This window comes from Coturnix japonica, chromosome 3, assembly GCF_054131305.1.
Source record: "Coturnix japonica strain WE chromosome 3, WE-NBRP24, whole genome shotgun sequence".
In the NCBI taxonomy this organism is placed as follows: domain Eukaryota; kingdom Metazoa; phylum Chordata; class Aves; order Galliformes; family Phasianidae; genus Coturnix; species Coturnix japonica.
In genome coordinates this window covers 78,984,641-79,001,927 of record NC_140665.1, presented here as the reverse complement: position 1 = coordinate 79,001,927, position 17,287 = coordinate 78,984,641, and the positions used below count along the sequence as shown (strand labels likewise).

The following is a 17,287-nucleotide window of genomic DNA, read 5'->3' as shown; positions in this document are numbered from 1 at the left end:
GTTATGCCCTAAACTGCATGGACAGGAAGGATATAAAGAAAAGTAAAATATTGCCTCAAGCATTAATACTCACATCCATATCTTTCTTTTGGATGAAACATTTGTTTAGTAGTCAAACTGACAACCAAAGGATTTTTTGTTCTTCCCTCGGATCTTGTTATGTGTTGGAGATTATTAGAACGTTACTGTAACAATCTATGCTTATAACTACAATTGATATCATGTAAAACATATTTTTTATGGTTTAGTATATCATCTAATTTAAATCACATTGGACTAAAACTTGACTTCCAGCCCAGATGTGCATTCATTCATTTTACATCAATAATAATTATAATAATCCAACATCAATTGTTTTTTATACATATAAGGATTAGAATTAAAATTAAATTTTCAAGAATTTCTACTTTCTTTGGGGGAAAAAAAAAAGAAAAAAAAAAGGAAACAAAGCAAAGAAATAAAGAAAAAAAAACACACCTACAATTGCAAAGATGTTGTGGAAAAATATACAATTCAATGCCTCACGTGGAAAAGTGACCTTAATCTTTTGGTAACTGAACTCCTCATAGAGCTTTGGTTCGAGGTTCAACTGTGAAATATCCATCACTCAGCTTTTTATTTTGACATCTTACAAATTCAGAGATAATTCTTAGGACATTTGTCATATTTTAGACATAGTCATATGACAGATATTTTAGTACATTCTATTATTTTTCATCTTCAAAATTTAATGTTGTTTTTTTTTTTTTTTCTAACTTGCATAGGGGGAAAAAATAACACCTGAGACATATTGTTAATTACAGTAACAACTTCAGGGTAAACAATGCTTTGGTAAACTACAGTTTTTATGTGTTACATTATTATGCAAAGGGTTTGCATTTATCTTTTTTGTTGTTGGCAGTGTGTTTGGGTTGGTTTGTTTGTCTGTTCATTAGGAAAAACTATGGAGATAGACCAGATGTTGACATATACTACTGCAGGAATAAGATCGACCACAGCAGAAATTATGTATACTAAGGGTTAGGTCGTGCCTTAGACATAGACATGCACAACTTAAAAGGAGATTCCTGAAGTTTGAATTTCCTATAGCTCCCCTGAGATTTTAAATCCAGAGTTAAAGAAGTAAACAGGTGCTGAAAGGACTTTATCTTCACTAATATGCCAGCTTGCACATCTGAACCGGCACAGTGGTGTAAATAATATGTTTTTCAGAAGGACCTTAAGTGAATTGTATGTCATATACCAGGTGAATAAAAATATTGTGTGAATTTTCCCCTTTCTTCTCATAATTATTTAATGTATTTGTAGGTACAATAATGCACACACTGAAGAAGTTGGGAGAATTAAGGTTACCTTAGGAAAGCTGATGTTATAGTTTCCTAGCATCCATGTAGTCTGCTTTCTATTCTGCTATTTAAGTAACATAATCTAATGGTATGAAAGATATAATATCCCACTTTAGATACATATATAAATCATCAAGTAAATTACTAAAATAAGCTAATACCATCTATGTATAGCCAAAATGTAAACTCTTTCTTCATAATGATCAAAAACCCAAGAATCAGCTTGAGGTAGATAGTGTATATAATGTGGTTAAGCCCTTTATTGAGTGGTTTTGACAGCAATGCCATAGTTAATTTTTGGTCACAACTGTGTTAAAGTAGACAGAACAATGCAGTTAGTAAGACATATATATTACTAATTTTAAACAAATATGTGAATAATGAGAAAAAAAGCCATGATATGAGACTAAGAAAAAAACTTCAAATTAAGGGAAGCATGACTGCTAGCATACTAAATGCAGCAGCCTTTATCAGACTGACCGATATGTGAATTATTTGGGTCTTTTATTCTAAAAAAAAGTTAATATCCTATAAGCTGCATTTCCCTTTCAATATCTGAGAAAGTCATAACATTGTTTACAGTTGTGAGAATCATATATGCCATGCAGTATTGCATAATACATTATTAAACAGTAAAAATGACATTTTTTCCGCGGCATTGCATACAATTAAAATGTTTCTTCTGTACATCATTTGGCTATTATTTTTAGTGCACAGTATTTACCCAGGTCCTGATGAGAACTAAAAAGTTTACGTCAAACCCTGACAGAGTTTTGAAAAGATGCTGGCATTTCTCTAATTGTAAGAGTTCTCTGAGAAGGACATTCTCACATAAAAATTCTGGAGTTGTTTCTTTTGGGGGAATAGATTATGCCATATTAGCCATGGACATGTGAGACTGGTTTACGTACTTCAATGTTTTTTTTCCATTTCCCTGTTTTCCCCACTTTTACACCTGCTTAAACTGCAGAATGACACAGGATCCGCAATGGTGAATCTGCTTCTTGGGAATTCCTCTGCTTATATCATGGGAATTCTGCCAGATTGATTAAATCATCTGTAACTCCGTGGAACAGTACAAAATTGCCAATAATGGCCATGAATCTACATCTCTATTTGCTACCTATCTTCAATTTGATAATTTTCCCTTATATAAATAGAACATGTGTTAATACTGCCTGTCACTCCTTTATAGCTTTCTGTATAACAAGAAAGATCCACTGGAATAATAGGTGGCCTTTTGCATATTCATATAGCCCTAAACAGTAGACATATATTCAAAGAAAGTCATGCCAAAAAGGAATGAAATTTCTAAATATGGATCCAATTCTGACAAGTACAGGAAGGCTGTTTTACAGGAGGGACAGATGATCATAGATGAAATATTTGATTTGAACAAGTGTAGCAATGAAATTTATGAATATAGTATAACTTTTTAAAGTCAATTTTCATTCAAATTCCATCCAAATTTCATTCTTTATTTACTTTATACCTAAAACAAAATAGTGATTTTATGCTAGCAGGTCAAAATGTCCAGCATCTCTGGGTAAGTAATCATATACTTACAGTTCTGCAAGCATAAGCATCATGAAACAAATTGCAGATACACTTTTCCACTGGATCGTGCTCATTATTCCATCTTTTTCATGGACTTAGTAACAATCTGCACAGATTCTGTCAGCCATCATTTCAACAGGCTACAAATATGCTTATAAATGAGATTTTTTTTTACAACTGCATTAATTAGAAATAGAGCTCAATCATATTTAATCAATGAATTTAATTTGTTACCTATTGAAACATAATGTTGCTGAGAATAAAACAAAAGAAAAAAAGAAAAAAAAGAAAAACAAAAGAAGATGAAGACTGTAATGTAGTAAATGTCAATATTAGCCTGCCTCTGCTCCCAGCACGTCAGTGAATATCTTATTGTTAAGTTCAATTATTATACTTTCTTCATTCTAGTGTTTGTGAAAAATCCATTTGATTTTTCAATAATATTCAAGTAATTTTACAGAATACAAATTGTATTTGTAATTTCTGATGGCAGAGTACTACAGCAAACTGCTTAGCTAATGTTTGAATGGAATTTTACATTTGCATGAGTGGCTTGAATAACAGAATGAGTCCCTCTAAACCTGGTGGACTGCCCATGATTTATACTAATTTAAATATAATTGTAACAGATGTTTTGTTTTAAATTAAACTGATCTCTGTGGTTGTCTACCTTTTATAATTAGGTCTTGTCTAAGTCTCTGCATTGGACACCATCTGCAAGGATTTAGTGTTAACTGAATGCATTGTGTTTTCCAGCATAGGGTGAATTCAGTATATGAAATCTTGTTCTCAGCATGAATAATACCACCCAATGCATTTCATTTGGCTATATCACAACAAGATAAGAGATAGGAAAGTTAATACAATAAATGAGTTAGTTTATCCAGAAGGTAGTGCTTCAGAGTATAAAATGTGTAATGATATATATTTCAAAATGGATGTTGATTTAGCATGTGGCTCTCCAAAAGGCAGTTTGTAGAGGAAAGCTAATATACAACTTTAGTCACTTGAAGAATGGTGATTTTCTCTCAATTTTCACACAGGTACTGTTTGTTTTATTTATTAGAGGATACTGTTATGAAGACAATAGTGGGTAAGGGTTACATCTGTTGTTTGTTCAAAAGCTAGTGGTGCACAATGCGGAGGTGGACTGTGGCAAACTGCATTCTGAGAGTGGACTTGGGATAACAAATTGTTTTTTCATGAAGACTCTTGGTGTTTAGAACCACACATAAGGATAAGTTGTTGAGGTACAAGAGGTGAAACAAGAGTGATCTCAGTGACTGAAAATTATTGTTTCCCAACTTTGTTTCTTCCACCGTTATTTTTGTGTTCTCAAATCATTTAGTGACCTGAGGTGATATTGACAGGAATTGACAGAGCACATGCTGCTGTTGGCATCAGAGTCCAGCAGTTGCTCTCTGGACATGGAGAAGGGGAAACAAGACGAAAGAAACCCAATTGATGTTCTCTAAACATAACATATGTAAGGATAATAGGTTTGATTTAGTTGAAACCAACCTCTTTTTCCTGTAGAAATGATTTCCCTCCCCCTTCCATTGCAGTTCAGGAAAAAAGTCAGGAATGATTTTTTTATGTCTCTCCCTCTCTCTTTCCTTGCCCGCACAAAGAAAACGTGGGTTGATACCATTTTTATTGTTCTGCTGGGGTGGGTTTCAGACCTCACATTAGCATATTGAATGTCTAATTGAATTCGGGGACTGTGTTAATCATCTTGTTTTCTTTAGGGCTGGTTGGTGAAAAGCACCAGTAAATGATCTCTTTGGCTTGGGGTTAGTGTGTTGCTGCCACCCCAAGAAAAAGAAATCACGAAGGGGGAGGGAGCTTGGGAAAGGCGAGTTGACTGAGTGATGTCTGGAGGGCGAACTCGTGTGTCTCTTTGGTGATGTTGTGTGCTGCTGTACTGAAATCCACCCCTCTGCTGGAGCTAAGGCAAGAGTTGGAGGCATCTGATGCTGCCGTTTCCAGGGTGAAATTTCCAAGGCTGATCACTAAAAACAACCAAAAAAAAAAAAAATAAAAAAAAAAATCCTCAGCAAAAATAAGCATCGGAACAGAAGATCCGGCATCTCCCTGTCCAACTGGCATAACCCAGACAGGCGTTTGAGAACCATCTGCCTTTAAACTATCCACGCACACGGAAAAATAAATACACATACAGAAAACAAAAAGAGACTACAAGTAATGGCCACCACATTTTTATATATATATATATAATATATATATATATATATATATAAAAGAGACAGAAAAAGAGCTAGTATGGGGGAAAAAAATGGAGGGGGGGTGGGGGGGGGGGAGAGAGTGTGAGAGAGAAAGCCTCCCCCTCTTCCCCCGATGAGTTTTTCGCAGTGCTCTGGTGAGGCTCGGAGGTGGCTGGCAGCGCAGGGGGCGGCTGCTGCCGCGGCTGGCGGGGCTCCGCGCAGCGCAACGCTTCGGGCCGTCAGCACCACGGCTCCGGACAGCTCCGCGCCTCCCGCTCCGCGCCCGGCGTGGGGCCGGTCCTGCCCCACGCGAAGTGCCTCGCTCTGTCCGGGGCTGCTCGGCACACCTCGCCGCTCAGCTGCATTGTCTCCTCACGGAATCGGCCGTCAGGCGTAATTACCCCCATTTTTTTTTCCCCCCTTTCTCTCTCTCTCCTTTGCAGGAACGACTCTTTGGGAACCTGGTCCACCCAGGGATGTAAAACTGTGCTTACCGATGCATCCCATACGAAATGCTTATGTGATCGTCTCTCTACCTTCGCCATTTTGGCTCAGCAACCTAGAGAAATAGTAAGTAACGAAGGGGGAAAAAAAGCCTGTTCTAATGCAAAAGCAGTAGTGCGGGTTGGGGGTGGGGGGGGGAAGCGGAGAGGGGGGAGGGGGCTGGTCGAGCTTTCCTCTCAGGTATATTTCAGGCGTTGCATTGAGGAATTGTTTAATATTCCAGGTAGGCTAATGTTGTTAGTCTCCTGGTGTACACAGTGTCTCAGAGAAACAAATTCCAGATTCTGTGATATTTTCATGTTCTTTAACTCTGTGTGGTTGTTTGGTTTTGCTTTTTGGTTTTTTGGTTTTCGGTTTTCTTAAAAAAAAAAATAAATAGCCTAATGGTGATGTAAATGTGTTGAAAACTTTTGTATTGAACAATTATCAACTTAACAAGCTTTTTAAATTTGCAAGCCTTTCCAGGGGAATGTATAGGGTGGCTTTATTATTGCTCTTGGTAGGAAAATCCTAGATACTGTAGTTAGACAGATTGCATATCTGCATTGAACATTTTCAGGAGAGATTTTCAGTGTAGTCTCTGATACAGTGTAAGAAAAATAATCAAAATTTCATGTAAAAGAGTGAACATGAAGGATATCAGCAGACAGTATTTCTGAATGTAAAAAATAGCTGAAAAGCAAATATTTGTGAAGTTATCACATACAGACTTCATTTTATTTTCTTGGTTTAGCAAACATATGATCAGACTCTTTAATAGCAAAGTAGATCAGCTTGGAACAAAGTGTCTGAAATAAAATGTTACTTTCTGACTGAGATGTGGCCTAAAAGTATATTAGCATTTTCTCTCATTTGGGTGATGAAAGATATCTTGATAAAATCTAATTTGCCATACCTCCCTGAGGCTTTAAACAGAGTTTTTATAAATCAGGCACCAAATCCTTTCAAACTTATCATTTTATTTTTTTTTTTTTTTCAATTTTCATTAGCAAAGACCATATCTATTACAGAACATGAACACCTACGCATGGAGGGAAAACCTTGCCTTATATCTGACAGTAGTAGCTTTCTTCATAGCAGGAAAAGCTACTTTCTTTTCAAGGTCATTTATTTATTTTTCTGTTTTACAGAAAAACAGATTTCAAACTAATTAACTCTTAATTTGAAATACTTATGATATTGTTGCCATATGTGTCTTGCCATTCTTTCTATATGATCAGAGGCCCAAGGAAATTAACTGTGCAAGAACGGTAGATGGAAGTCAAAGTTATTAAAACTCAGAAAGTTTGATAATTCTACAATAATCATGGATCAATTTCTTGGAAAAATTAGTGAAAGGTCTTTAATATACTACTATTATAAAATCAACCTGTTTGTTTAATACACAATTCCAAAAATTGTTTCTCAAGACAATTTTAAAAAAAAAAATAATTTTAACTGAAGGGTATTTTAAATGTGTGTTCATGTCATAGTTTTCTATCACATCATAATGTTACTACTTTCTTTGTTTCTCGAAAAATTACACAGATATTCTAAGCTATTTTAAAGCTCAAAGCTCAGAGGCCTCTGAGGGTTGTATCAATAATTAAACAGATCTCAGATTTATGTATGTATCAATTTTGGAATTAAGTTGATTTCTGCTTTATATATAACATTACTGAAGCTATCTCTGATACTGTCTGATTTTATAGTATATTTACTTTATTGCTTTTTTTTTGTTGTTTGTTTTTGTTGGTTTTTGTTTGTTTTTTTTTGTATTTTGACCTGTTGTTTTAACTTCTGGTGAATGGTTTCCTTCATAGTTATCTGTTGTAACCTACAGATCATGGAATCATCTGGTACACCCTCAGTAACCTTAATAGTAGGCAGTGGTCTTTCTTGTTTGGCCTTGGTCACCCTAGCAGTTGTCTATGCAGCGCTATGGAGGTATGTAAAGTTGAATGTGAATACATAGTTGTATTTAGTTGATTTAAAGTTTAAAGACACCGTTAGATTAAGCATGTATTATTTAGGGGAAAGCATTTTTTTTCATTGCTAAGTCTATTGATGTGATTGATTAGTTTTCCTCTCTTGGCCTACTAGCAGCGGTACAGCCAACTCATCTTTCCCCTCTTTAGCATGAATGATATTGCTTTTTTGGTGAGGTATTCATAGCACTAATGAACACTTTACTTGGTTCTTCTGTGTACTGTATTTCATGTAAGAAAATAAAGTAGTCTCAAATAGTGTGCTGGTACTGTCCAATAATGGACTTTCTTTCTATTCTAAGTTTAATACATGGAAGTATTGTCTCAAATTTGCAGTAGACAGTCATAGAGAAAACAATTTGTGATGTGGCTAATTTTGAGATCTGTGAGAAATAACATGAAGTGTTAGTGTGGAAAGTGAGGGGAAATGTCACATAAATTAATAAGTATATAATTTTTTTAAAAATTGAACCTGGGTTTTCACTTAACTTTTTCCATAATAAAAGAAAAAAAATCTTTGGTAAAGAAGAACAGGGAGAAAGTAGTACTTTTTAGAGAAATGTAAAGTAAGTAAGGTTTTTCTTCTAGAAGCGGTTTGATTTTACACCCTTTTTGACTTTCACTCTTTTATGGAGCCTCAGAAATTCACAAGATTAGACAGATATATAATAAATATAGAGCATCTAGTCACATAAGTTATAATAAGTGTAAGAATTATAAATTCCTGTCTGTCAAAGCTAAGAATATTTCTGGAAGAGTATTTCCAAAGAATTTTAGTGTTATTTTTGCACTCTGTCATGTTTAGCACTTGGAAAGAAATACTGTCATGCTCAGTGAAGCTGGTCTTCTCCATTGTCTAACTTTCAAGCTGAGAAAACAATGTAATGTATTATAGAGGATCTAACATGGGTTCTGCATCCCTCCAGCTGAAGAAAACTGATAAATCATGGTCTTCTATCATCTAGATATTTTGAAAATATGAGTACTGAGTGGCCCATCATTTGCAGCATTAAAATTTTCATTGAACAAGTCTTGAAAGCATATAGTAACCAAATGTACAGAGAAGATAGCTGAGATGTATATATAATCTATTGTTTGTTATTACAAATCTGCAGGTGGGAAGAAAGTTGAAAATTTGACCCCATGTCTATGTATTTGTATTTGGAATATCTTCCCTTTTTTACCTTACTTTCTTCTGTAACGAAGGGCTAAAACTAGTGCATTAACAGAGAAACTAAAACTCATCCAACCTTAAGTCAGTTGTCTGAGCTCCTCCTTGCACACTGTATTTACCCAACTAAGATCTTTTATAGGCCACAGATACTCAGTGTTGAAATCTTGCTCAGGTGAATCAATAGTTATCAAGTTGGAAAGTAACAGAACACTGACTGTGTAGACAAAGGCACTAGACTTCCAGTATTTGTTTTCAAACACATAAACCCAGCCTTAACAGCACTATTCTATTTTTAGGAAGAAAAAAGAAAAATGAGCTGTAGTATCAGGGTTGTTCTCTCTTCCTATCTAAAAAGAAAGTAACAACGTATTACCTAAGTTGTAGTTGAACAAAAAGGACTGTGATCTATTGTATATCCATTGCTCAACATCTGTTATGGGGGCAGCATCCCTTATTATGACCTCAGAGTGTCAGCTACAGGCATACAGATCAGGAACAGAAAGCAATTAAACTGTATTGAAAAGTATACAGTATAGATAATAAAATATTCTAACATGTGACTTGATCTTCATATAACTGAGCACCCTTAACTTTCACTTACTTTAGCAATGAACATTTACTCTATTAGTGACTGTGTCAGTATGGTACATCAGTTGAAACCATCATCATTCTATTTCTATGATCAAACATATAAAAAGCTGTGTACAGAAAAATGTGAACATTTGCATCTTGTGAGGAAGTAGGTAAGAGCATTTGTACTTTTTCATCCTAAGTGTACTTGTAAAATGAGTATAATTAGTTGGCAAGAAAGTGTCTGCTGCTTACTGTTATAATTTAATCTTTCTGAACAAGCATTAGCTATTTTTGGCATTAGGTTTTATGAAGATGAAAATCTTATGGTATTACTACTTCTATACGTAAATTATTTTGTAAAGGTGGTGTAACTTCAAAATTAATGTTATCATGATAACAACAATACATTGCAATATACATTCCTATATTATCGTCAATCAATCTGCATCTTACTTATGCATGTAGACCAGATCTTCTGTTCATGTAAATCACCCTGTGCTTCTGAAATTACCTTTGTGACTGGTTGATGCAAACAGTGGGTATTCCCAGGGATAAGGAGAGAGCAGGGAAGAAACTTGAATGTGTCCAAGCCCATTATCATCAGCATGATGTCAGAAAACTGTTGTCCTAGTTTTGAAAAGAACCGTTGACATAAACTTTTTTTTAAAAACATACAAGAGGGAATATGTAGGAAAATATCATAGTTCTTACGTCTGAATGGCTCACTGATACTCTGAGCAAGAGAATACATCGTAGAGTGCCTTTCTCTAGCATTTCTAAGATTTGCATTAAAACTTTGTGTGATTTAATAGTTGCTTTCCTTTTAAAAAGGTTGTAAACTCTCATTTATTTATTTATTTTTTGAACAGGTACATCAGATCTGAAAGGTCAATAATTCTGATCAATTTCTGCCTGTCTATTATCTCATCGAATATCCTTATCCTGGTTGGACAAACTCAGACGCATAACAAGGTATGGCAGATTCTGTTGCATTTGCACTTAAGTATTCTTGCTTCTATTTTATTTGTGTTTTCCTTAAAATAATTGCATTTATTTAGTCCTTTGTTCATAGGAGTTTGCATTTTTGGTGGGCTACTAACTGACAAGGAAAAATATTTACTGTGTTTCAGTTATTTTTGCCCCTCCAGAAATCCCTTTTGGTATTGTTCCCTCTGGATAAGCTGTGCTCTCCTTGGTAGACTTGTATGTTTTCTGAGTAAATTTCAAAGCAAAAAGTTCAAAGACTCCACATCAAAAGCACAAATTCGGATTCATTATAATAGTTGTAATAGGATTGTGCTACTTTTTTTTTTTTTTTTTTTTTTTTGTCTTTTTTAACACACTGGTACTCAAAAGGCAAGTGGAGATTGCTCAGAAGTTAGAGTACTACTCTTGAAAAAGTGCACAGACAGACATCATAACAAGCTATAGAACTGTTAAATCTCTGACTGATGTAGCTATAAGAAAGTAACGACCCTGCATATCTTATTTAGTGTTAGACTGCTGATTTATTAGTAATCTGTTCTCAGACTTTCTGAACACACTCATCATTTGCCTCTTTCCTGCAGAACAGGGCTGTGTTAGTGTTTGGAGGAGCCACTCAGTCAGCGCCTACTGATGTTGGGCAACTTTTAGCAGTGACAGCAAATGATTGTTTAAAATTATCTGTAGCTACCTAATAGTTTGGAATATAAAATAGAATGTAACTGGCAGATAGGTCTGTAGGTAATAGAGTGGTGTTGAAGTTTGCAGGGAGCAAAAACCTGTGAAATAATTCTTTAGCCCCGTGTTTTATATTGCATAATGCACTGCTCATGTTGATTTTTCTCAATATCCAATGAAATTCCTTCATCATTCTGCTGTAATTAGAGTTTCTACTTAATCTACAATTAGCCATTTATTATTTTCAGATGAGTTCCTAGAAATTTAGCTGACAGACGTATCATAAACTCAATAGGAGTGATATTGCTATACTTTGAAAGACATATTCAAAACCAAAAATTATTTCCAGTGCAAAACTTAACAAACTTATTGAAATTAAGGTATTAGTGTGTTCAACATTTTGAAATTGTGTAGAGTTGCAAGCAAGCAAAATATGATTTTATAGAGGGAAACCACAAGACTCTCACAGACTTTGTTCAGATAAAAAAAGTTGAACATCTATAGCTGACTTCAGAATGCCAGTAACAGTGGAAGGCAGAAGAAAGATTTAACCTCTCTAGAATTTCCATACTAACATACACTGTCATGTATAGTATGTTATTATCAATTTCAAGGCTGTATTGCCATTGTGGAATTGAGGTTTGAGTGCACCAGAATGGCTGTATTTGAGAATGTGTTCCTGAGGTATGTTGTCAGCTTTACTTAAATGTTTTACGCTGGGAACACTGAACTAAAAAACATCCTCTTTATGAATCTTAATCTCTTTGAGCTCCCTTGCTTCTGCTTACTGAAATCCTAAAAGTGAAGAGATTATATTGAATTCTTTTTGTGAACTGCTGATCCTAAGAATAGAGATGTCCGGAGGAAATTATTGACAGAAAAATCAACATGTCACATGGTTTTTTGAATATACAGCTGGAAAAAAAAAATGACTCTAAAGTACCACTTTTTACTTAGCTTGTCTTCTTTCTGAGTCCATGTCTTGCTCTTGATACATGTACCACCAGGGAGCTTCTAGACAGGGAGTACCTCTGATGGATCAAAGGAAGAATATATTTTTTATATTGAAGATACTGCTTGTTACGCACCAGAAGACTTTTTATCACTAGTTCCAGTGACCTGTGAATTTATTGTACCTTCGAGAGACTAATCTGAGAATGTACCATCAACAAAATGGCCAGATAAAGCTAGTGTTTAGCAAAGGCTTAGACAAATTAACGCAGTCACACCTGGGATAAGTTCTGGCATGATATGTTTTTCAATACGAGTTCTAGAATCTTTATTTTTAGTACTCAGATACAACCATAAGGAGTCAGTGTTTGGTTTTTAGTCCTTGGATATAGGTTACAGTACTGACATCTGTAGGAAAAAATATGTTTTCATTTTGCTGAGCTTGAAAATTAAATATGGAAATTAGAATTTTAGAAAAATCTGTGCCTCAGCTGTGGTTCAAGGTGAAAAACATTGTAGAGTTTGTTTCTAAGATTTTATTATTATTTACCACAAGTCAGAACAATTTAAGCTTTTAGGGTTTGTTTGAAAGCTTTGAGTGAAACCTTGGAAAATACTTTATCAAGAAAAATGCAATATTCAAGTCAACTTCTTGTAATTATTGTTCTAGGTTAAAGACTGATGGTATTTTATGGTCACAAGATGAGATCAGTGGTTTTAACATATCAGAGAATTTGAAAAATATGATATGCTGTAATTGACTGCTTATTTATTCTGTTCTCTTCTTATTCTTGAAATTTTCTTGTTATTGGGCATCTAGTTAGTGACTATATGATGCTGTTGATGTTTAAAGAGTTGAACAATGCTCTGCTTTTCCTTGTTGTGCTTTGGATTTGCTTGAATTTAAACTGTTCCAAGTACTATGTGTGTGTATATTCTCTTTGAGATCGGATGTTTATAAATCTGGATAAGGGTGAATTCAATTTTAAATTTGAATCATGCGTGAATTAGGTGTACTGAGGGTGTATTAATGACAAACAGGATTTAGTCAGTTGTTGAAGTTCATAGTTTTCTCTACCTATGTTAAATGTTGAATCAACCACTTTTATTAAGTTCAAAGCTATTCCATCTCCAGGAAATTTATTTTATGCATACAATTTTGTAATGTATATATTGAAATTTATGACAGAAAAATTAGTTACTCTCATGGTCTGAATAAGTGCAAATTTCCTTTTATTTACTTTCTACTTTATGTAAATCATAGATACATGTCATGTTGAGTTTATCTGTGCTCTTTTAAGGTTGAATACATCCTTGATGTTTTTATAAAAGCTTCTTCTAATGGGAACTGCGTTTGAATTTTACACTCTTGATAGCTCCACTGAGTTTTGCCTTTCTCAGTGGAAATAGAATATGGTATTTCTCATGAGCAGAAATGGCCACATTATTTACAAAAAAGCATAAAGGAAAGCATAGTTTTTCCATTTCTGGAAAGCATACTTTTTCCATTTCTGATATTCTTTGTTTTCTCTTGTTTCAGTGTATAAAATGTAACTAGAGGACACTAACTTTGGACAAGAGGTCCACGTTGTTGTCATGGTGTTATCTAGATCAGGCTATGTCCGTGACAGGCTTCTTAGCTAGATTTAGAATTCTTACTGATCTGGGAGGGAGTAAGATTTGTCTTGGAAGATTTGGCCTAGAATAGGGGGAAAAAAAAAAAAAAAAGCCTTTTGTATCAAACTTTGGAAGAGATTTCTGTTTTGTCAGATTCTATTTTGAAGCACAGTTCACTGAAGAATGAATTTGCAATAATGTTATTAATTTAGTTACATATCATGTTTCTCTATAATCAGTGCTGTACTAAGTATGATAGGCTTATTAATTTACTTTGATGCTTCTTTGTGTTTCTTGTTTTCATGTCCAAAGTAAAACTTAATGTTAGATGTTAGCCACATAATCTAATTTAAATGTGAGGATACCTGTAATGCTGTTGATACATCAGAGATACCCTTTTTACAGCTAAATTTAGTTGCGGTATTGAAATGTAGATTCTCAAATTAAGGAAAGATAACACTTTACATATATAACCTAACTGCTCAAGTATCTGTTATTTCACAAATACTGTGAGATGTCCTTACATCTACAAAAGCAATATGCTTTTACTTTGAAGGGATTGACAGCTTTCTTTGGGGAAATCTATCAGCAGTTTGTAAGTTTCACTGTAATGGAACTCCTACTATATTATCTGTTTCTTAATGTTCTTGCCATTGGGAAAATATGGTTTTATTTCTTTTCTATGTGGACCTTTGGCACTAAAACAATACATCTTTATTATGTTACTGATTCCATTTAATGAACAGATTTTCTACTCCAAAAAAGTTATTGCTTAATATAATGTTGAGTTTTCTTTTAAATAAATTTTCTTTTGCCTACATTCAGATAATACATTGTTTTCTTCACTTGACTAAGAGAAAACACAGTAGCTTTTTGATGTAAGCAATTCCTGCTTACCTGTTTTCTCTGTGAGGAAAACAAAGCTGAATACAATTTAAAATAAACTATGGGATGCATTTTATAAATGGGCAAAAGTTAATTATTTTCTGTATTGTCTATTTATGATTGTACTCGAGTTCATTGCTGGAATTCGGGTCACTCGTAAAAGAGTAGGCATATTTTTAGAAATGTCATAAAACCTTGCACATTTTGTTAGTCAGACGTATGTGTGCCAGGGAATACCAGGAAAGATGTTTGGGAACAAGACAGCATTTAGCAACCCTGATATTCTGTATCAACCCTGTTTAATTGCAATATCCGGTTTATTATGCTTTCTATTTACATTTTTTAATTAATCTCACCTGAAAGTAGGTGAAAAAAATGCAGTTATTTTTGAATTTGTTGTCTATGACCACCTAAAGCATATAACATAAACAGTGATCCCGATAAAAGTATTGTGAGCAAGCAAAAATAACCCATTTGTGAAATTTTACAGATTTCAAGATTTAAATGGCCAACTGGATAAAAATAAACCCAGTTTTTGCTTTGTTTCATTCTTTTAATAGCCATTCTAGGCTGAAAGAGTCAAATAGGGGTAGATAGCTGAGAATCCACAGCACCATGTTCACACAGCACTCTGAAGCAGCTGACTGTGTAACTAGGACTCCCTCAGGTTTTGAGAAACAGTGGGTGGAGGGATCCCCTGAGAACCCAGCAAATGTTCAGGTGGCATTAGTGCTGTCTCTAACCATGTGGCTCTTGCCCCATATCTGCCACCGCTTTACAGATGCAGGCATCATAGCAATATATCTCCTAGGAAACAGCGGGGGAGACCTAAGAGCAGATGGAATGAACAGGGAAATGATGCTAACACAGCATTAAGGTTGTTTTAGAAAATCAATGAGGATGTAGGGAATTCAGTGTCTCAAGCAATAGCACTCTCTATTTTAGCTCATGCTCTGAGAACTTCAGGATGATACCACCCATTTAAACAGTAAGGCCTGGGCAAGTACGTCCTTCCATTTTTTGCCAGTACCCAGTTGACATCTGTGCTGATTGTCATCTCTTTCTTTGTGTTCAACAGTTTATTGAACAGAATAGGCCAAATCTCACAGAAACCTACCATTAAATAGGTCATCTCTCATAGAACACTGTGCCACACACATCTGCCTGCTGTGTATTAGGGAACTCAGAAACAATTAACTGAAGTGCCCACTTAACATAACTATTACAGGAGTAGGTCTACTTAAGCAATACTGTTTCACTGTTCCAAATTATGACAGAACCTGTTGACATCAGCAGAATTAACTACCTATTTTTAGATTCTTAAGGGAACCCCTGGGAGCAGATCTTCCTTACTCAAGATCAGTAAACATTGTCATTCATGCTACTGTCACCTGCCTCAGAGGAAAAGGTAACATTTTTCTCCTAAGTGCCTGACACTCTGTTTCTCAAAATACATCAACTTTATCATTCAGTTTGCTGCTTCTAAACAAACTAGACATTTTGATTTTATGTGGGCTAAGGAAAGAGACTGGGTAGACATTATCAGCATGTAATCTCTGCTTCCAGTCTCCAGAACCTTGATCAGAGCTCTGTGACCTATTGTAGAATAACAGAAATTTTCAGGTAGGAAGGTTATCTGGTTCAACCTCCTTCTTAAACCAGAGTCAGCTGTAAGGTCAGAACAGGTTACCCAGAGTTAAAGACTTGACTTTATGTAGTCATGTCTTGAAAATCTCCAGTTGTAAAGACTGCACAAACACCCTGAGATACTCCTTCACTGCTTTACTGTTCACACAGCTAAAAGGCATTTGCATGTATTTTCTTTGGACTTTTCTTGTTTCGATCTGTGTTAATTGTCCTTTGTCATCCCAACACAAATCTCTATGAAGACACTGGCTATATCTTCTCAGTCAGCACTTCGTAGGCACTATCAGGCTGGTCTTATGTCCCTGAAGCCTTGTCTTCTCCAGGCTGAGCAAGTCTGCCTTCTTTGGCTTTTCCTCACAATACGTGTGTTCTAGCCCCAAACCATACTCATGGCCTCTGATAAATTCACCTTAAGTCTTTCTTGTATTGGGTGTCCCAATTGTATTGGACATTATATTCTAGATGTGTCCTAATGAGTGCTGAAAAAGGGAGTCAGTCTGCTAGCTGTGCTCCTGTTGATGCAGCCTTGAATGTGCTTGACCAGCTATGCTGCCAGGACACACTGTTGACTCATATTTGGTTCACTTACCCAGTCCTCCTGCGTGTGTAGGTCTCTCTGGATGGCATCATTGCCTTTGACCATGTTTGGTCCTGTCTTCAAAGCTTTACAAGAACTTGGTGCCTATTCCCTGCCAGTGACATTAAAGACAGGTCCCTAAGGTACTCCACTTATTATTTGCCTCCAGGTAAATTGCCACCCAGTTCAAACTCTTTTTTATCTTTCTAGTTGTTTACACATCTGCCTGTGACCTCCCAGTCTGGATATTAAAACATAGTTGGAGATCTTATTGGAGCTCATTTAAGTGAATTTAATAATTTTAATTAACTTAATGAAAACAAAAAACAACATTTTTTTGTATGTGTGACCCATGCCTCAAACATGTGTCAGCTCCAGCAGCTCTCAGCTGGCAAGTGTCTTCACCCATCCAGACACTCATGCAGGCATGATGAGAAGTGCAGCACAGATGTATTGTGTTCCCTCTGCCCTGATTTTAGTGTTGGGCTTGGTGCTGCAGTGTGTGCCTTACTTGTCCTTCCTCAGCCCAAAGTTAACAGACCAGGCTTTACCCTCTGCTGTCCTCACAATGGTATGTGCTGGGAGTTTTGTTTGTTTTCTCC

General features: G+C 35.4%; 1 protein-coding gene across 23 annotated transcripts in view; it reads left to right on the top strand.

Annotated features, from left to right (window-relative positions):
* Positions 1-17,287, top strand: part of ADGRB3 (adhesion G protein-coupled receptor B3) — a 426,584-nt gene that overhangs the window by 327,276 nt on the left and 82,021 nt on the right. For all 23 annotated transcript variants that reach the window (XR_014944219.1, XM_085542010.1, XM_085542007.1 and 20 more), the window contains 3 exons: positions 5,572-5,698; positions 7,455-7,558; positions 10,216-10,318. Coding sequence is in view for 22 of the 23 variants with exons in the window: in XM_085542010.1 (XP_085398136.1) it covers positions 5,572-5,698; positions 7,455-7,558; positions 10,216-10,318 (334 nt within the window). In the remaining variant the exon portion in view is untranslated. The remainder of the gene's footprint in view (positions 1-5,571; positions 5,699-7,454; positions 7,559-10,215; positions 10,319-17,287) is intronic.